The sequence below is a fragment of the Diadema antillarum genome, unplaced genomic scaffold (assembly GCF_040938485.1).
Source record: "Diadema antillarum isolate AM-2024a unplaced genomic scaffold, OU_Dant_1.0 seq00000645_RagTag, whole genome shotgun sequence".
NCBI lineage: Eukaryota > Metazoa > Echinodermata > Echinoidea > Diadematoida > Diadematidae > Diadema > Diadema antillarum.
In genome coordinates, this window is record NW_027271559.1 from 51,851 (window position 1) to 73,732 (window position 21,882).

At 38.4% G+C, this 21,882-nt stretch overlaps 1 protein-coding gene across 2 annotated transcripts in view; it reads right to left on the reverse strand.

Moving 5' to 3' along the window:
- Positions 1 to 5,984: 5,984 nt before the first annotated feature.
- Positions 5,985 to 21,882, reverse strand: part of LOC139736418 (threonine--tRNA ligase 1, cytoplasmic-like) — a 38,240-nt gene continuing 22,342 nt past the window's right edge. For both annotated transcript variants that reach the window (XM_071647171.1, XM_071647170.1), the window contains exons 11-19: positions 20,848 to 20,943; positions 17,588 to 17,658; positions 17,011 to 17,173; positions 15,933 to 16,070; positions 15,261 to 15,338; positions 11,457 to 11,557; positions 10,313 to 10,414; positions 8,979 to 9,166; positions 5,985 to 7,132 (exon numbers count right to left, since the gene is read on the reverse strand). In XM_071647171.1, the coding sequence (XP_071503272.1) occupies positions 6,984 to 7,132; positions 8,979 to 9,166; positions 10,313 to 10,414; positions 11,457 to 11,557; positions 15,261 to 15,338; positions 15,933 to 16,070; positions 17,011 to 17,173; positions 17,588 to 17,658; positions 20,848 to 20,943 (1,086 nt within the window). In that variant the 3' untranslated portion in view covers positions 5,985 to 6,983. The remainder of the gene's footprint in view (positions 7,133 to 8,978; positions 9,167 to 10,312; positions 10,415 to 11,456; positions 11,558 to 15,260; positions 15,339 to 15,932; positions 16,071 to 17,010; positions 17,174 to 17,587; positions 17,659 to 20,847; positions 20,944 to 21,882) is intronic.

Consider the following 21,882-nt stretch of genomic DNA (forward strand, 5'->3'; position numbering starts at 1 on the left):
TCATCTTGTGTTGTGCGCCAAGATATCCATATAGCTACGCCCCACGACTACGTAACAAGTGTGACGTCATAACCACTCTGTAATACGCATCTTCAACGAGTCGAAGGCCAATGACACGCGGCATAGCACGGGTCTTTGTAATACAGTAGGTGTAGTCATTGATGGCCGGGGGATGAATAGCAGTGGAAGGCAGAGCTACCATTCACCAAGTCTCACGCATTGTGAGTGAGACTCAAGCATTTAGGGCCTGTCTCACGATCTCACGCGTGACACCCATTTTTCTCACGCATTGGGAGCATAGTTTAAATGATTAAAGTGAGAGTTGCAATTGAAGGCATATTTCCCTTTTGTCTTTCAAAATAAGTAAAAATAAGTCACTCAAGTATGCACCAGCTTGTGAAAAAGCTCCCTACTGTGGGAGGGCGGACACCCCCTCCCACATCCTCCCCTCGCTCAGTCGCTTCGCTCCCTCGCCCACGCACATGCGCGCGCGCCGAGATGCTGAGTCATGAAAATCTCACTCATAACAATTTTTTGAACTTGACATCTATGTGAAGGGCTCTGATGGATTGGCGCATAATGGAATCAAATTTGATTTGACATATTAGTATGGTTAGACTTACTATTCATCGACCGCCTTAACCCTAAAAAGACTGGGGGGCTTTTTGCCCCCTCCCTCGACATTTTTCGCGATAAATCTGGAACGTAAAAATCTCGCGCCGCGACGTTTTGTGACTTTTTTCTTTTAAGTCTTGCGCAACTTTTGAGACCAAAGCGTGGCACCCGGGTACGCGGTTCTGAAGTTACGCAATATTTTGTAAGTGCATGTCAAGACCCGAAATTGCTCAAAAACGTGATTTCATGTACAAATCCAAGGCAAATTCTGTTTCTGACCAAAATTCATCAATGTATCATTATCTTTACTTTTACTGATCAAAATCAATTAATTTCTTGTTCTTATGATGGAAATAGTGTCGCCGATGATTTCCATAAAAACAATAAAAAACAAAAAGTCAAAAACAATGAAATACATAAGAAATTTTAAAAACAATAGAATACATAAGAACAAAATATTGATACCGCCATTCTTTTAATGTACATTCAATAAGAATCCTACACAGAGTACAATGTACCTAAATCCAAAATCATCAGTTTTGGACCTTTAATTACAGATTTACAACCATTTTTTTTTATTCATGCATAAATTAGCATAATTAATTGATTAAAAATAAATTTGAATATCTGTGAAATAATTACCTATTCTGTTTTGTAGATTACCTTGTAAGTGACGCGCGTGCCAAATTTCCTTGCGATCGCGCGGTCAACGGCCAAAATCTCAGGGGGGGGGGGGGGGGCAATGAGCCCCTAGTCCTACGAGGCATCAAATTAGCCCAGTCTTTTTAGGGTTAAGGACAATATAATTCAACCTTCATAGATATGTGGATTGAGTGAATGCAGCAATATTAGCAGAACACATCGATGAAAGTTTTGGGAAAACTGGATAATCCGTTCAAAAGTTCTGAAATTTGAAAGTACTGTACCTGCGTATTCATCGCAGATTCACATCATGGGCTCAGAATGTTGACTTATTACAAGTATCTTATGCGCAGAAGTCTTGGCAAAAAAATTAAAAATTAAACAAACAAATCCGCAAGTTATACAATGTATGATTTTGGGTTTGTTTTGTTGTTGTTGTTGTTGTTGTTTTGTTTTGTTTTTACCGTGCGCCGGTGCAAGCTCATTTACTTTAACCGACCGCCTGTTCTTCATACTAATATAAGAGATTCTACATGTACATGTACTATCTCCTTGATATTAAGACATTGGTTGATGAAAGAACGAGGTGATATACGCACATCTATCTTTATGTTATTTTTCTTTTGTACTCTCTCTCTCTCTCTCTCTCTCTCTCTCAGGGAAGGGGGTCTTTTGCTGTGGTGGGGAAATCTTCGCCATATTCACAAACGTGACCAACTTCACATATCAATGTGACTGAACGAAATGGTCGAAGAAGTGTGCCATCAATGCCTACTTTCTTTTGTTTTTTTGTCTTCAATCATTCCCCAACAAGACATTCTGTTGCCAAAATATTACAGTAAAGGTCGGTCATTTGGGTATTGTGATTATAGTTTTCTTTGCATTCTTTCCTAAAATAATTCTTATTACATGTATAGAAACACAGAAATGATACTGCAAATGTCACCGAAAATTTGAATTTGAATACCGGCAAAATACCAATAATCTCCACATTTATTACATGGACAGAGAAAGCAGTGCTTCTCTGACAAGAATTTGCATTAACAAAATGAAAATCACATTTACATAATACATTTGTAACTGTTTAAAATGAATCATCAAAATCACATGTGAGTCCCAAGACTGGGCTAAGATGGCAAAAAGTCATGCCATGTTCCTTCTTCAGATTGTATATCTTGCACAGGTACATGTATACAGAGGAACGTTGCACACTCTCTTCTAAAAATTCATTAACACAGCAATATTTCTGACACCCTGTCTCTTGCCCCAAAGAGTAAATCTGTGACTACTGTAAACTAGATACATCGTATATGTAGTAGGAGCTCAGCTTCCTCAGCCCTTTACCAGACAGTGACTTTGAAAAGAAGGACACTCAAACCAAAAATCTAGGTAAGTAAAAGAAATGTTGAGCAAACAAAAATTCTGACCTCTTAACTGTCATTAAATCTACAACTGGGACCATTTTTTTCATGGAGTCAAAAAAAAAGTTTTCAGTCACAAAAAACATGTTACCTTTACATTCTATAAAATGTCATTTCACTAAATGTAATGATTAGCACAGCCACTTCATGCATTATTTCATGTCTTCCTAAGTAGAGAACAGAAATACAGATGTATCCCAAGGTATGATACACAGTACAGTATTTCAAAAGTCATAATACTCTTGTATGTACATTATGTACGATACCGCACTCAGTAAGTAATAATCACACACAGCTGTAGCATGACAATAAATTTGGTTCTTCAGTTTTACTCAAACATACACATATCAGGAGCAGTTCTTACACTTGTTCAGGCAAACATTCACTCAGTTATTCTCTAGACTCACAATGAAAATTAGTAATCTTACATACAAAGACACCTAATCACATGAGATCACTGTGCATTGCTTTTTCTCTCAAGCATTAGGGAGAAATTTCATGCAAGCACTCATGCAGTCCTATACAAGTACGCTGAAACTTTCAAATACAGTATAGCTGAGTGTGAGTTGACAGGGTGGCTTTATAGTTAAAGTTTGTATACATGTACTTATGAGACTCTTCTTACCCAGTACAACTGGATGAATACAAGAAGATTAGATAAATCACATGGACAACAAGCAACACAGGAAGCTTTATACCTTCCATATCTCCTTAAATATATATCAAGCAAGCAAATGTGAGCAAGGCATTCTGAAAATGCCTGTGCAATTTATCCTAAAAATAAGATTTTATACAGGTTTAGCACACTTATCATTATGTCTAGGCTCACATGACAGGTTCCTGCTATAAAACAAAAATGTCCATGCAAACTAATATGCTTCACTGCAACAAGTCTTCAGACAAGTTTGAACTGTAGGATTGCTGGTTGAGTTGTCATTTCTTGGAAAGTGATAGTACATTGTACAAATTACACATCATCCAATGCAGTGCAAGTATTTTATGAAGGATTGAAAGACACTTTTAGAGAGGAGAGCTCCATACTGGTCTCTTTCAAGAGGGAAGAGTGATTCTGCCTATTTATGTTAAAATTCACTATCCACTTTACAGCTACGTAACACATCCTTTTTACCATAGTCATCATAATTATGTAGTTATATTACGTAAGTATAGTTCTAACGGTGCTACTGTAAAGAACATGATAAAATGTCCTCCAGAATATTTTGATTGATATTTGATAATGATGACGCGAACAACTCAATCTAAAATCATGCTTATCATAGTCAAAGCATCATGGGTTACAATGCACACTTAACATGTTGAAGAGTACATACTGTATGTACATTGTGTAGTCCCGTGTATGCTCAGGAAGGCGTCTAATGGAAATGCTTGTTATAAAGCAAAATCAGCTTATCCTCAATGGGTTAATACATGAAGAGTTTGTTCGCAAAACCCAATAAGTCCATTTTTGAAGATTTTGAAGTACAGTCTCTGCCATAAAGTACAAAATAATACCTTCTATTAAATGATATCGGTCACTACATACAAAGGTACATTTTTGAAGTTAGGGTCAAAAGAAGCAAAAGTTTTCTTATTATTCTCTTCATTTTTCTCGAACTTTAATCGCAAATATCTCCATTTGGCAATCGGTTTTTGCGAACAAACTCTTCAGATGTAGTTTCAACATTTACAGTGTCATTCTTCACTGCAGAGCCAAGAATCAAAGCTGAAATATGTCACAGTGTCTTGCTCTTAATAATTCCAAAAAAAAAAATTTGAAACAATTTTCACTTCTTAAGGCCGTGTCACACCATTCCGGGCAAGCTACGCGGGCTTGTGGCGAGGAGGTAGTTTCCAGCACGTAGAAGATTTTCAGCGGGCGAACAAGAATGTTTGCAATTTTCATTCATGCCTTGTCATACCGTACGGGGAAACTTCTGCGGCTTGACTCGCGGGAAAACAAATTTACTCCCCGGAGCTCTCCGCAGTTGGTCTGCACCTGACAGTATCTAGCGCGTAGTAGCCTGGAGGTGCTCACGCAAGTCTGATTTAACCGCAGCCAAGTTTAGAGCATGACCAAAACTTTTTCCGGGTGAGTCGCGGGAATGCCCGTAGAGGTCCACGCAGAACGCCAGTAGGAGACCCTTAGCGGCAGTACTTCCCAGGCAATTCCTACGCAGGTACTTCGCAGTCCCGTATGCAGCCAAGATAATGAAATTCTGTGAGATTTCAGTCATTCCATTAGAGGAATTCCTTCACTGAGTTGTCAGCCCCCACGCAACTGGTACAAAGGTCATACAGTATACTCGCAAGTCCAGCAAGTAAGACACATGCGCTGACTCGCACAAATCCTTTTCCGCCCTCAGGAATGTCCGGTATGCTAGAAAATCCCTACAAGTAACAAGCCCGAGTAGCTTGCCCGGAAAGGTGTGACAGGGCCTAAACACGGTTGCGGGTAAAAAAATATGCGTGCGCACTTCCGGGCGACTACTTTTGAGATACATGCTAGGTACTGTCATGTGCGGATCATCTATGGGGACCTCCGGATAGTCAAAATTGTTCTTTGCAAGTCGCACGCAAGGCTGGTGTGACACGGCCTTTAATCTGAAATACAACTTGCTCCCATCAGATAAAGTTGCCTTACTCAATATATTGGTCTGTCAGAACACTTTTTTTCTTATTCTTCTCTGAAATGTACTGTATCAGCTATACCAGAATTACCAATGCTGACTTAAATAGATTTCTGAAGGAGAGAATATCATGAAGTTTGACAATATCTGTCAGAGAGTGAATAAACTCTCTGATCTCTACGAGATTAATATCAGTCACTCTATCACAGTGCATTTTCACCTTGCAATCTGCTTCTCATGTCTGACAATATTGTGTGTAATTCAAATATGATTCCACACAGAAATGTTCCTTTTTAACTGAGAAACAAGCAAAAATAAAGGCAGCTCACAGTGAAAATACAAAACCCCTTATGGACAATGTACAGTGTTAAGCACATCTACAAAACAAGAAAGATTTTTTAGTAGCTATCAAGATGGAATGGACTATGTATGTATTGTGCTCAAGTAGCTTTCTTTCTTATACAGGGGAAACTCGATATAACGTACACTGCTATAACAAGATATTGGTTACTACGAGAAAACTTCTGCGGTCCCGAATTTCCTTCCACACAAGTCTATGTAAAATGTTACTCTTATAGCTAGATCAGCTTTTATGAAATAACTGCTATAACAAAATGAATTTAGTGATTTTCAAACAAATACAAACATAATTAATGAAATCTGTTATAGCAAGGTAAAGCGAAATCTGTTTGGGTAAGGCAGCTGCTTTACTTCACCTGTGCAATCATGCTTGAAGAATTGTAAAGCTCGATGCAACAGGGCAAAAATTGTGTCTTGCCCACATCTAGTATTTTTTTCAGGGCACTCCACTTAGCACGTGTGCACACATATTATTTGTATACATGCAGAGAGTGTGCTAGGAGTATGCACAGCCCTAGGCATACATATCATCATCATAATGTATAGCAGGTGTGAGGCAATCTGATGTTGTGATTGGCTTTCTACTAGGGATTTCCCAATCTTCACATACGCAGGCATAACATATGTAAATATAGAATGTGTCACATACACACACGCAGCAATATGCAGAACATGTTCGAGCTCTCCACACAAAACACACACTTGATATAACCACACATACCAATCAACAGACAATAGGACATGATTACACTCAAACTACGCATTTGCAAATTAGAACATCCATACAGAAGCACATTCTTGATGTTGTATTTCACTGGGAAAAAAACATCTGATACATAAAGGTAATTCCCTAAACACACATTGCCAGGTTATCAGCATTAATTGGAACTTGATATGTAGTACCACATGTGCTAATTGATGTCTTTACACTATGCTTTTTTCATGCCTACTGATGAGATATAGGCTATAATGAGGAAAACAACTTGGTCCCAACCTTCTCGTTATATCAAGTTTCCCCTGTATGTATGATGTGTAGCTGATATTAACACCATACCTATTTACCTCTTGTACACATACAGCATTTCAAGTGTCTCATATCATCTAAGATGAGAGATCTGAACATCAGCTATACAATCTTCTACAAGTATTTGAACATTACATTATGTTAACTGTTTCTATGAACCGAAAAATGTCTTGACTTTCTAGCCATATCAGAAGGCTTTATTCCTCTCACTCACTACATGGTGTATCAGCAATATTTCACAATCCAATGGAATCCCAAGTTTGACCTGACATTGTTGATGTGACAGAGAGGTGGTTAGAAAGGCTCTTCACTGGTATTACACCTGCTGGTCTGCAATTCTCTGAAGCGGATGATGATGTCATCAGTGGACTTCTCACCGTGCACCTTGTTATCTCTGGTACGTACATTGGCTGTACCATTGGTCTTCTCCTTCTCACCAACAACTATAACAAAAGGAAACAAATTTACCATAAGCATTCGCATTACAATTTTTTTTTCCATGCCTACTTCACAAACTATTCTATTGATCTTGCATTGCATTGTATGTGAGCAAAGATGTATTCTACATGTAGATAAGTAAAAGTGGCAAATCTCCTGAGAAATCTCACAGTACATCAATCACACAGTTCTCCAATGGAGCTTTCCACACTTCCTATGTCCAGAATTGAGTTTGGGGTAATTTAATAGAGTATGGGACCCTGTGGAAGAACAGTCATGTTTTGCCAATATGACTGAACGGGCAAGACTAGTCCCCAGTATACTCGGTCGAGTATCTATGGGCAATGTGTGTTGTAGCAAAATAAGCTCATCCTCAATGGGCTAAGAGCATTGTATTTACACTCGATGTCAACTTTAAATGTACGTATTAGCTTTGTCCATTCAAACATTGTTAGAGTTGAAAGTGAAGAGTGAGTACTGTAAAGGGTTTTGAAAAATGTAGAGGGACCTTTTAACCCTATTCTAACTGGGGGGGGGGGAACAATTTGACCCCCCTCGACATTTCGCGCCACGATTCCGCAACGCGCAAAGATTTTGCCGCGTCGTTTCATGACTTTTTTCTTTGAAGTCTCCCACATATTTTGAGACCAAATTTGCGATGTCCGGTTACACCGTTCTGAAGTTACGTAATGTTTTGCGTATGCATGTCAACCCGAAAATGGCTCAAATTCATGATATACAGCTGTAGTGTGCAAATCCAATGCAAATTGTGTTTTTTGGTTAAATTGATATAAATCAGATTATTTCAACTTTTAACCATAGCAATTAATCAATTTTAATGTAGATAAGCTTGAAAAAGTGCCTGCAACAAATTTTGGCCAAAAACCAATAGAAAACAAAAGGTCAAAAAAACAACGGAATACATAAGAAATTAACAAAACAATAAAAAACAAAAGAAACTGATTTTGATTGTGCTATTTTTTTTAACAAGAAAATTGTTTAATGTGTCTTGAGAAACTCTTACAGAAAAATTCAGCAATCATTCAGTCTTTTTAATGGAGTTATAGGTGAAAATATGATTTCATGCGTAAATTTGCACAATTAATTTACTAGAAATATAAATCTTTCTTTTGTATGACCATGTAATCTTGTAGTTGACATCCGGCTCTATCTTCAGGCAAAATTTTGCGGCAATCGCGCGATCCGCGGCCAAGATCTGAAGGGGGGGGGGGGGGGGGGGTGTCAAATTGACCCCCCCCCCCCCATAAAAACTTGGTCTCAAATAGCCCAGTTAGAATACAGTTAAGACATACCCAATCACATTATTTGTGATGAGGAAAAGATGGGGGGGGGGGGGTCAAATTGACCCCCCCCCCCCCAATAAAAACTTGGTGTCAAATAGCCCAGTTAGAGTACGGTTAAGACATACCCAATCACATTATTTGAGAAAAAAAAATAAAAATGTTCTGGAAAAAAGCCAGAAAAAAAAAACACCAGTAACTTAAGAGTCATGTCGATAAGGAAGTGTTCTTTCAAAAAATAAAAATTCTACAGATTAACTAGGTTGACCCATTTCAATTATTGTGAGTCCTTGAATAAAATTGGGTCATTTCGACTTTTGCTGGCTTTATGATGCATGGTCACATACGTGTACAGTGGGTTCTCTTTATAAATTCTGATCATCTTTTCCTCATTCAAAAACAATATGACATGACATTATATGGGTTTGTCATATACAATCCTGCTATTACAAGCATGGTAATGTTACTGTAGACCACATGTTACATTCTGCAATACTCTCCCACAAGGGGATCATTGAAAAGTTTGTCTGTAGAGAGAATAAAGCCTCACCCAGGATGAAGTTGAACTGGGCCAGCTGAGCATTGCGGATCTTCTTGTTCATAGTATCTCCAGCATCAGTGTCTACCTCACAACAGAAGCCAGCAGCATGAAGCTTATCTCTCACTGATGTAGCATAGTCATTGAACATGGGCCCCACTGGGATCACCATGCACTGTCTAGGAGACAGCCAGAATGGCCTGTATGGGAACATCAATGATATTTATCAGCACTGGCATTAATAGTTAACACATGCTTATTCATGACAAGAATGTCTCACATATCCATTTGACGGATGTACTGACAATGATCCTTCAACTAGCCTCCTACATGTCCATTTCATGTCCACTCATGTACATACATACGGTATACCATATACATACACACACACACACACACACACGTACAATTGTACTACGTGTACAATAAAATTATATGGGATTATCTCAGAAAAAATGCTACAGTATGATGGGGAGGGGGCACAATCTCTTCGCGTTGTTTGTTTGATTCTGGGGAGACACGACATAAAATCTGACTTTTCCATTTGATACAACTCATTTTAACCCATACCTGCCAATCTACAAGATATCCTGTAGTTTGAGCAAACACTGCAATCATCAATCCATGTGATAATCCTCACCAGAAATAACTTGAAGTAACTTTCAGAGATTTTATAGCTCGTGATGTCTACCTAACAACCCACAGTCCCTTATATTTTTTCATAATTGTTTATATCTATATATTTGATTATTCAAAAATATATTATGTATTTGATAAGTAAATATCTCTATGATGTGACATCACATAATTCATCACAGGACGCTGATTCACATTTTATATTGATGACCATTAATTCCTCTTTCAATTGATATAATACTTTTCCATAGTTTGCTTCTCATGAGTGTCAGTCATATCAATTTGAAGTTGAGAGAGCATAGTATAGTAAACATGTGTGAAATTGCCTTCAGCACCAACAGCTAACACAAACTGCATTATGCAACAACCTGATTTGGGTTAACTTTGAGAGAAAGCTTTGTAATTCACAATGTTACTGTTTCACTGACAGATTTTACGCAGCCCAAAACACAACCATCTAAAAATAGAAAAGAAAAAAAAAGATTCATTTTATTATGGGTGATTCAAACCTTGGTTCAATCAACATCCCTTTAAATTTGAGAATACATAAATCTATATCAAGACACAAAACACACACAAAAACACAAAAGAAAATGAATACCAGAGTACGTCATCAAAAAGGTATCTCTGTTAAAAGTATTTCCAAACATTTCCAGAAATCTATCTATGAGCCAACTATGACAGGAAGTAAGCTTGAGAGAAATTTTTACCATTTCCCTCCGAAGTTTTCAGTCAAGATGGCTATCATACGCTCCACTGAGCCAAGAATAGCCCGGTGGATAATCACTGGTCGTTTCTCTGTTCCATCAGTCCTGTAATATCAACAAAGACAAACTCTCATCAGACAATGTGATATAATCTACAAACTATTCATAGCTGTTATAAAGTCCTAGACTTCAGACGAACTATTGGTTGTATCCAGGATATATTTTGGAGTTACTGACATACTTAAAATCATAACTGCATTTTAAAAGAACTTGGGCAGGTGCACAATTTTTGTCTTGTGCCTCACATTTTTCAACATGCTTTAAAGCACATCCTATCTACAAACTTATCAAACTTTGACAAATCAAATTACATTTGACAGGAGAAACTACATGACTTGTACTGAATGCACAAGGTGAGAGATTCTCAGTGAGAAAGTCATGCATGTTTAGTTCATTAAAGTTCTCAGGTACACACGTACATGTAAGTTAGCCTGTTGAGGACAGACTGATTTTGCTACAACACACATTCCCTATAGACACCTGCCTGAGTATACACGGGACTCGTCCTCAACAGGTTAAATGATCTTGTAGATGGACAATAATAACTTTAAGCTAGCAGCAATGAATATATCCATTCGTGTTTTTAATTTCTATTTTGAAAATTATTACATTATTCTGCTTTAATTCAGGCCATGAGAAAGTAGTTTATTTAGTACTCACAGCAGTTCAGGTCTGCCAACTTTCAAAAAGTGAGTTACACGTAGTAAATCAGCTACTGTAAAACATGATATATTCGCGGCACGAAATTTTCGCCAATTGGAGCCGACGGCCTTTTTTGTGGCAAGAAATTTTCGCGAATTGCCTCTTGCGTTCAATGCATATAGTGTAGATAAGAAATTTCGCGTGCATTTTAATTTCGCGAATCTTGGCCCTCGCGAAATTCGCGAAATTAAAATGCACGCGAACATTTCTCGTTTTACAGTACTTAGAATGTTTGTTTATAGTGCTTGCTGCACTAAATATCATCATAACAGTATCAATCATTCATTTACTTTCTGGTTTTCTTCAATGCAATCATGAAGTCACTATACTGCTCCATTGTTGAGTACTTCAACAATATGTTTTAATCATGTTCTCATGAACTTACGCTGAGTACTTGAGGTTGAATCGAATCGGCAGCTGGAAGTCAAGTTGGATGGTGGCACACTGGTGAGACCGGCGGAGGGCATCATGTATGGTGATGTCAATCTAGCAAATCAGCAACAAATTAACCATATACTAAATTTTCACTTCTATCCTCAAAATCAAGGCTGAGTCCTTGAGACAAGTATACACTCACACTTCAAGGCCAAAAGAAATCAAGTCTTTAATCGAATCAAGTCTTTAATTGAATACCGTTAATGCCTGACAAATAATATACAGATGTAAACTCTTCATTGTTATTCAGCACCCTGCATACATCATGGTATATGCTGCTTCAGTTCTACAAATACTTAACAGACTTGTTCCCCCTTTCTGTAGTTTACATGATTAATCCACCTTTAACACCCCCATTCCCTCTCCTTTACCATACATTTACACCTACGTTTACTTCTAGAAACTTTAAAACATGAATATCAGATACGTACACGACATCCAAGTGGAACTTCAATGGGAATCCTAACATCAGCAGATAATACCTCTACTAAAAAGTGAGAACATAATTAATGTAAATATTGTAATTTTGTAGGATTGCTGCAGCATGACAAGAAAAGAGAATGGTAACCCTTATTTTGTGCACACATCTACTAAGCAATTATTTCGTGGCAGACTATTGCCCTATAATTTGATGACGTCACAAGTGGCCTACTTATTTTCACAGCGACCTACGCATACATACATGTATCGGCGCTAATGCACGTTTGTATCCTTGTATGTTTTTCTCAAATTCCACACAACCAAACTGCAGGAAAATCACACGAAATACTTGATAGCTTCTTTCCAAACACTCATGTAACTTTGAACCAAAACATTTATCAGGAACTATTACTGATATTGATGACAAATTTCATGTCATTGCCCAAAACAACTCACTGTCACTCTTTGCATGCTTTTGCGGCGTACGCAGCTTGCACAATCTGAAATCAGAAAAAAAAAAATCTGAATCAGACATTGGTAATCAATGTCTTCATTATATTCCAACTCCACACTTTCGTGAAATGGCTTCACAATCCATTCCAAAAGTAATGAAGGTTGATGATGACAGCAGCAGGCCCAGTGATATGGTGCAATTAACTCCGCGAAAAGGGGCCTAAATTTTTGAATTTGTAACAGTCATCAAAGCACTGTGCCGAGCAAAGGACAAAAAATCTGGAAAGTTCACCTCCTCACATCTCCCTTTATCTTACCACCAAATCCCTTGAAACTTCACATGTGTATCTAATATGAATATGTCATCCTGCATCTGAATTTTGAGCAAAAATACTGATGTATCTTTCAAGATATATTTGTATTTTCCTGTTTGAGTGGATCGTGGGAAAGCATTAGGATTATTTCCCGACACAAGTCTGCTACTGCATGAATATGCATTTGATTAACATATTGCCAGTCTGTATACATCAGACTTGCTTCCTCCAAAGTTTCGTGATGGCGCAATTAGTAGTTACCATACGTTAAAATCAGAGCAAATAGACAACCAAATTATTAGAGAAAATACTGGACATGTACATAGATGTACAACTACATCATCATCCTGCACATGCGTTCTCTACTGGTCAAGCGCACGCTTAGCCAATCAGCGGTGTCAGGTTCAACACTGGGCAACAGGGTTCGGTTTAGGTCCACAAGGTGCTGAGTGGGTAAGACGAACCCTGCAATGTGCGTCAACTGTTTCATGCAGCACGAAAACCAATACAAGGGATTGCGTAAGGTTTACACTACGGATTTTACGTGGGTCACGAAGGACAGTGATCTCAATTTTTTCCCGACATAACCGTGCGACAAATATGACAGAAAAGATATTTGGGAAAAAGTATTGAAATACTACCATAAGTCACATACCGAAGTTTCATTTTCTTTTTTGGAAGCTATGTTTCAACATTAATTTCACAGCTTTATCCTCCATCAAACTCAAAATAACAAACATTGCAAGTTAGAGACTAAGAGACTAGTTTCTCCTTCAATTTGCTGTATATATTTTATCATTTGATGGCTTCTGAGGTGAGATATTGCCATTGTCCTGCAACACTTCCCCAGCGGTTTTGCGTACACAAGCTGTTTACTTTATGCAAATCAGGCAGCGAGGTCAAAAGCTTTTGGCGAGTTAATTGCACCTGACACTGAGCCTCAGCAAGTCACGCTCCTGCTCAATTACAGCCATGTGACAGCAGTCTGGTGTGTGTACATGAGTACACAAGTGTGTGTATTGTCCAGCAGGCCAACCTCACAGTAGCAGCTGTTTAATATTAAAGGGAGTGCGCTAGCAACTCATGTTGATTCATGTAACGTACATCACCCATGTAGCATGCAATGGACAGTCTAGGTCTAGTATACCACTTGTGGTCAGAGCAATAGGTGCAACAAAAACTAGAGAATCACTCTGAGAGCGCAGACCTCCACCAAGCATGCAGCTAATTTCCACCACTGATCTTGTTTTTCGATAGAGATTTATCAGTGATTTCCACCCATACGTACTTATAGCATTGTGTGCTGAAAGTCGCCCAATTTCCCAATATAGAAGCCTTTGTTACATCATAAACCCTCCGCTACATGGCGCGCCTTGCCTTTGGCAGAAAAATACTACAGCACGCACTTTAGTGCGCGCATGCAAACCTCAACTACATGCAGCCTGGGGGGTGTTTCATCAACGTTTGTCAGCGCTGACAACTGTCAGCGCTGACAATTTCAGCAAAATCCTTGGTTTTGATTGGATGAGATGCTCTGGTCACTGACTGTTACTATGGTGATTGTCAGCGATGACAATTTTTTGCACTGACAAACGTTGATGAAACACCCCCTGAACTCCCAAGTTCATTGACCCTACTTGCCAAAATATCAAAAATCCTTCATAAATTCCCCCAAAATTCTCGGATCATTATCAAAAATTAATCGTTTGGTACTTGTCTCATTCTAAACCTTTCCTGCAAGTTTCATCCAAATCCAAGGACTAACAAACACACAAACACACACACACAAAAACCAACAGTAACGAAAACATAACCTCCTCCCTTGGCGGAGGTAACAAGGGAAAATACAATAATAGCACCTACAAGGTAACAGCAACGCCATGCATACCGATTCTCAGTGTTACTAGAGTCAATAATTAAATTGTGACATGTCTATATTTCTCTCTCGCAAACTGTCCTCCCTTACTGATGATCATCACAATCATTTACATGGCTTGGTCTGCCCCTGTTCAATGCAGCTGACACTCCAGCCATAATAATGGCATCAGCAGCGGCATCTTGGTTGCATATCGTCTTTTTCCGGGTCAAAATCACCTAGATATATGTCATAACTGTTTGAATCCAAGAATCATGACTCAGCATCATCTCTTCTTTCCTCCTCTTCTTTGATTTCCACTCTGAAACTCAGATCAAGAACATGGTCTTCCATTTTCCTTAAAGCAATAGTTTTGGATCGAGCTACACTGCACACTGTGTAGGAAGCAAGACGTGTGCCCGCTGGCCTTTGGAGTGCAAGGCGGATTAATGGAGGGCGTAGGCAACTTGTGACGTCATCAAAATCTGGTCGATATCCTTGGCAAAATTAAGTCATTTGACAATACACAATTTTGCTGAATCTTATCAAAATGTCTTGCTAAGGATCACAATTTGGAGCCCAAAAATTGGGATTTCTGTATAAATTATGAATTTCCTGTGTAAACATACCAAATTAAACAATGCGACGATTTTAAACAAACATATACTACAGTCATCCAAGCACACAAGATAGATTAGAGTAGTATACATACCTTGGGCCCATAGAAAGCTCCATCAGCAGGGTTGAGTTTCCAGTCCTCCCCAAATGCATCCAGGCTGCGGGCAAGTTGCTATCATCAAGAATCCATACAGTGTGAGGTTAGTCAGCAACATTTGCTGACAACATACAATGTAGACTTATACATCAAATCATACCGACATAGTAGCAGACAGTATCATCAGGTATGAGTTGGTCATTCATTGTTGCTGGCATCCACATATTAAAGTTAGGTATCATTAGCCACTAACATGGTACGCCTACTCATTAACAATCATTGTCACATTAGAGTAAGCCAACACAAAACACTAATAATACTCTCACATAAATTGTCACCATTGGGGCAGGTTGTACAGGAATTGACAGACCAGATTTAATCGACCTTGAGAAGACAGGTCATTTTAAAACAGTTTAGAGATAGTTAAAATATATACAAACTTGTAATGAAATAAAAGTGTTGTAAACATAGTACACATGTAAACAAATAGCCAGACATAAATAAAATTCCTGCCTTAGTCACACTGTAGAGAGGAATAGGAACAATTATGTGTAAAGCTTGTCAGTATGGTACAAAAAAACACTAGCCAAGTACAAATAATATTCCTTAGTTAGCCTCAGTAATAGTTCAGTGGTATATCAACAGCCAAACACAAATAGATTCCCTCACCTTTTCAGCATTGTCCCAGACCTCTATTTCTCCTAGGAACTTCTCAGGTCGTGTAGACAGAACAAGCTTGTAGGTGAATCCAAACACACTGTACACAGACTTCAAGAAATCCAAGCAGCCAGCTATCTCTGTCTCAATCTGGAAGCACCCATGGATTCAAATTTCACAAGGCATGACATGACAACAGTGTTCAAACTACTGGATGGAAAGGACAACTTCATGTTTGCATACAGTCTCACACTAATATTTTCCAGCCTGGGAGTTCATCTTGTCAGTGTAGCAGACAAAGTTTGATTCAACTTCCAACAATGTGCAAATTACTCATTACTTCTGTGTATCATCTTCAACATCAACTTCAACTGCAACTTCATTCAATACTTCAACTTTGTCTAAAACAAAACATACATCAAGATTCCATGAAACACAGATATAACTATTTATGTACTTAAGTAAAACATGAATGGTTTTAGAGCCCCCTAGGGGGCAAGGCTTGCGAGGGGGTCCCTACACAAAGTATAGTGTACAAGTAAGTTGTGACTCACTGGCACAATGAGCAGCACTTAACTGATAGAGCCAAGGTCCGAGTTCTTTAAAACCATCCAACATGTTTTGTTTGTTTTCCCTTTGTTTTACTCCAGTCCCCCAGAATCTGAAAATGTATTATGCTCCATTCTGCATGTCTACAAACTATTCACCTGGTCTTGAGAATGTGTTATGTTTCATTCTGAATGTCTACAAACTATTCACCTGGGGGGCATTTCATGAAGGAACTTGTCAGATAAAATATCTGACAAGTCAATTATATCCGACAAGTTCAGAGAAATCAGCCAATCAGACTAAAGAATTTCTCAAAACTTGTGGGATATAATTGACTTGTCAGATATTTTATCCGACAATTCCTTCATGAAATGCCCCCCCCCCCCCCCCCAAGCTGGTCTGAATACTGTGTTATGATTCATTCTGGATGTCCACAAACTATTCACCTGGTCTTAAGACTGTGTTATGTTTCATTTTGAATGTCTACAAACTATCTGAAGACTGTGTTCTGTTTCATTCTAAATGTCTACAAACTAGTCACCTGGTCTTGAGGACAGAAGATGTGAGCATCATCCTGCTGGAAGCGCCTGACTCTGGTTAGACCACTGAGGGCGCCAGACAATTCATTGCGATGAAGAACACCAAAGTCAGCCATGCGAAGTGGAAGCTCCCTCCATGAACGTGGGCGGTTGTCAAAGATGAGACTGTGAGAGACAATGTAAACTTGAATGCTGTTAATGCTAATCAGGAGCTTTGTCTGAGAAAAAAAGATAAGAGCTTGTGATCTATTCTTAGGAATTTGATAGATACTAATCCAGAAAGACATGAACATCATAGGTTTGGGTGAGGAGTTGCTAAGTAAGTGGTAGTATAAAAGATTATAAACATACAAACAACAAGATATGCAAACAGGGCATGATGGTATGAAGTCTCTCAAAATTTCTGCTCATGTAACCTAAACTGTTTAAAATATATTATATCACCTCAATTCTCCTTTTTTCATCATAAAATCTCAAACACATTTTATTTCTACAAGTATACTTGTTCTTTGATAGTTTCTGGTTACAATTTTGTACATGCAAACACATAGGAGACAGAAAAATAAAACTTTGACTTACCAATGACCTGGGCAGTTCATAGGCTTCAGTGCAAATATCTCCTTCTCAACATCAAACTGAAACATGTTCTCCTGTTGACAGAAAACATAATAGGGTATGAAGAAGTGATGGCCATTCACACCCAATACAAATATAAGATTTATTCTTTTTTTCTTTTTTTCTTTTTTTATACATGTCATTACTCAGATAATTTGAATTCATATAGCGGCAGGTAGGAGAGTTGAATCCATAGCGTGGTTATAACCCTGTACAAACAAGTTTGTTTTGTTTTAATTTTCCATATGACAAGATGGCTGGATAGCCAATATTCATCTGCACCATGTGTAGCTGGTCTCCCATAGGTTCCAGTTGGATGTAAGGCAAACCACTTTGAACCTTGGTCATTTTGATTGGGAGGCAGATGCGCTAGCAATTGAGCAGCATTACTGCCCTTTACAAGCAGCTACACTAACTTCATTAGCTCCATCAACCTCTTGCTAAGTGCATTAACCAATCACCTACAACCACATTATCGTTGTGGACACCAACAAACATTGTTTAAGAAGAAATCTGGGACTACATAAAGTCATGCTCAAATGAAAGACAAAAATATGAAACGCTCAGATATGCTCTTAATTTCACAAATATTTGACGGAAAATATTTTTAATCATTTTGTTTAGTATTTTCATTTTGCGAGACGCAAAGTGAGCGAGACTGTTCTCTACCACAATGCAATTCCCGATGACGTACAACCCGCACTTCCGTTTTCTACTATCGCTGCCTGCCCTTGTTTGCCACAGAAATTGTGTGTGTGCGCCACTTGTATAAAGTACTATGTGTGAGTGTGTGTGTATGTACGTGTGTTGTCGCAGCGTTCAGCTCACAGCGTGCGTCGCGTTGCATCGCGTCCCACTACACCATGAACCATATACATACGTACAGCATACAGTTCATACATCGCTTGTTCTTTCGTTTATAATTTTCTCTCCGCTCTAATTAGCGCCCATTTTGTTAATCTCCGTTTATTGCCGTACATTCATTCTATGTGGTTTTACAGCAAGTGTCATGTCGGGTCCACCTGGATATGCTTTCCAACCAGAGTGGAATCAAGAAGAAATGACCGAGAGGGCTGCCGCTGCTGGCAGTGCTGATGCGCATATCCCATCACGAATGTCATCCTGGAACCAGTGCGACTCAAAATGGTCTTCGCATATGACTCGATTTGGATTAAATTTGTATGTCTTCACATCAAATTTATCCGTTCCAATGTTGTTGAGCCATTTTGCACACCGTTCCCTTTCTATTTCTGGGTTGGGTATCTGGGTTGGGTATCTCTTTTTCTTGCCTTTCCCAGGCTTATTCATACACCCGTATGCCTGACACATCGGAATCTTCGCTCAATGTTATGATGCACGCACGATGTCGAACAGCATGCATATCATGCATGTGGCTCAGTGTATACAACGCAGCTGCGCAAGGTACTGTATGTGTATTGAGCTCCTCCTAAGCTCCTCCGCAAATAAACTTCGCTCGAGCAATGTGAGGGTGAAACGTCATCGGGTCACGTGATTGATTTCGATTCCGTACAGCAATTTGAACTGTTTGGCTGAAAATATTCCCAAATGTAAAAATCTTGTTTGCTGCAACAGTTATAAAGTGAGGTATATCATTAAGCTCATCAGAATCCTGGATTTATTAACTATATTATGAATAATCTTTGTATCGGTCGTGGATTTCTTCTTTAAGAGAGGCACAATAGTGTTTGTAACAGCTACTACTTGTTTGTCTTCTGTACCCTCACAGAAAGAGTTATCAGAAGAATTGCAAAGGAAATGTTTGCTTTAAAGAGCAGGACTCTATCATTACTTATCAAAACATATGTGACCGTGCATCACAAAACGAACAGAAAGTCGCAAACACTGATTTTGCGTGAGGACTGAAAAAGAGTGAAATGGGTCAACCAAGCCGATCTTGACTTTTTCATATTTTCTGAACGAGCAAGTCTTCTTTTACATTATGCTAAAATTTGGGATCATAAAACGCGCAGAAAAGTGTGGTTTTTTTAGCAGTTTATCTCGAACATTTTTGGTGGAATACACGTAGTGTGATTAGGTGTGTCTTTAGAGTCCCCTTTTCAATTCTGAAAAACCTTGTACACACTCTTCATTTTCAACTCTAATAAGTTTTGAAAGGATAATGCTACTGGTTTGAAAGTTGGCATTAATTATGGTCAGAATGTGTTAAAGAGGCATGCTTAAATCTGATAATCCCTCGAACTTCATTGTTATTACTCTGGTGGTTTACTTCCTGTTTTTTGCCCCATTCATCGCACAGCCAGCACGGTTTGGTAAAGATTAAGCGCTTGAATAAACACTGTACTTCAGAGCCTCATTTCTCAGCTCACACTTTTCCTGTGTATGTGCTTTCTTTCCAATATTTAGATAGGTTAGGAGAGTCCATTTGACTTGAGTTATACACCATTTTAAAGCTAAAAGTCTGTTCTTTCAGAATATGGTCGTAACTAAAAATTCATATCTGGCGACCTTTTGTTTGTTTTGTGGTGCAGGGTCACATATTTACATCACTTCTACTCAAGCTGTAACTTTTAATCAAAAGTAACAAATATAACATTCTCAATGTCCTGAGAGGCTACTTGTCTAAAATCTACACTACAGGTATTTGCGTCTTCTCTAAAGGGTATCATAAGAATACAAAGTAATTGCTGACAAGATCTACAGACACACCAAACACAGAAAAGTAAATAAATACTAAAGTACACTTGTTCTACACAAACTAATACATGGAGCACGTCATTCGTGGAGTCCGGCTGAGTCTTATCAACTGAGCATAATTCTCTCATATTCATTCCCAATGACACACAATAAAATGTGGATTAGTAATCTCAAATCTGCTCTCGTGTGTGTACTTACAGTATCATAGAAGACAGGAGACTCGGTGAGTCCAGTGCTCATCTAAGTATCAGAAGTTCAACTTCCATTCATTCTCACACACAGCAAGTATGTTTCCATTAGTACAAATATATATTCTACCATCCTAGAGATGATACCTAGTTTTTCGTAAATTTGTTTCCACATCAACACACAAAAGACACTGAATGATCACAATAACTCACTTGAGCCTTTGGTTCAGGTGAACTCAAAAAGCTTTATACACCTGTGTGTATGTGTCATTCTTTCAAATGTGCTGAAAATCTACATGACTTTGACTTAATAGCGAGATACTCCTTCCACCTTTCTTTACAGCTGACTTTATATCTTACCGCATAGTGTTGCCAGTGACCAGATGTCATCCAGAGTTTGCTGTTGTAGATATTTGGAGAGACAACTTCCTGAAAGCCTCGCTTCTTGTACTCAGACTGTGAGGTAAGTAAGACAGTATCTACCATCAGATTGTGCCCCATCTCATTTTTTTTTTTTCGTACCGTAAATACGACACTCAGCATGTGATGCAGAGTGCAAGTAATACCTGCAGGACATCAGTTATTCCAATCATAGCTAGCTTACTTTGATAACACATACTATAGATAACACATGGTCATTTCTGATAAACATTCCATATAGTCTTACATAGTATAATTTGAATTGTAACTACTCTCTATCATGCTAATAATGATTTGCCTTCATGACCTCTTCCAGCCAAGTTTGCACCATCCATGTCAATAGGTGGCGTCTGGCTTATCTGAACTTGATGGTATTGGCTGTCTTTGCGAGATCCATCTTGCATCAAGATTTTAAGTCTATTTATTTGCAGGTATAGTGGCATCTTTGAGATTTTCATTTTAGGTTATTTGTTCGTTTGTTGGGGGTTTTTTTCAAGTACTTGAAAACCAGCCGAGGAATGATATGTGTGTGTGTGTGTGCGTGTGTCAAAAATTTCATCATATCAGTCTTAAGATAACAAAAACTCCATGATGTAGAAATTGACTTTGGTACATGAAATTACATCAAACACCCAAACTGTACAAAAAATTTGTATGATCTGACTACAAACAAAGAACCCCTCCCCACCCCCCCCCCCCCCAAAAAAAAGTGTTCCAAGATATGTGTGTCTAGAAAATGTTAACGTCAGTCAGATACATATGCAAATGAGATAAGGTGGTGATGTCATGGCTTCATAAAACTCCTTTACTTGCACATATATAAACTTATTTGTCCTTTTTACATGAATTCAAGCAAACAAATCTTTATCACTGGCATTACATTATTCCAGAGTTTCAATGATGACCCTGTCAAGTTAAGGGGAACACATTTTGTACATCACTAATAAAAAGAAAGGTTTTTATGACATTCTTGGG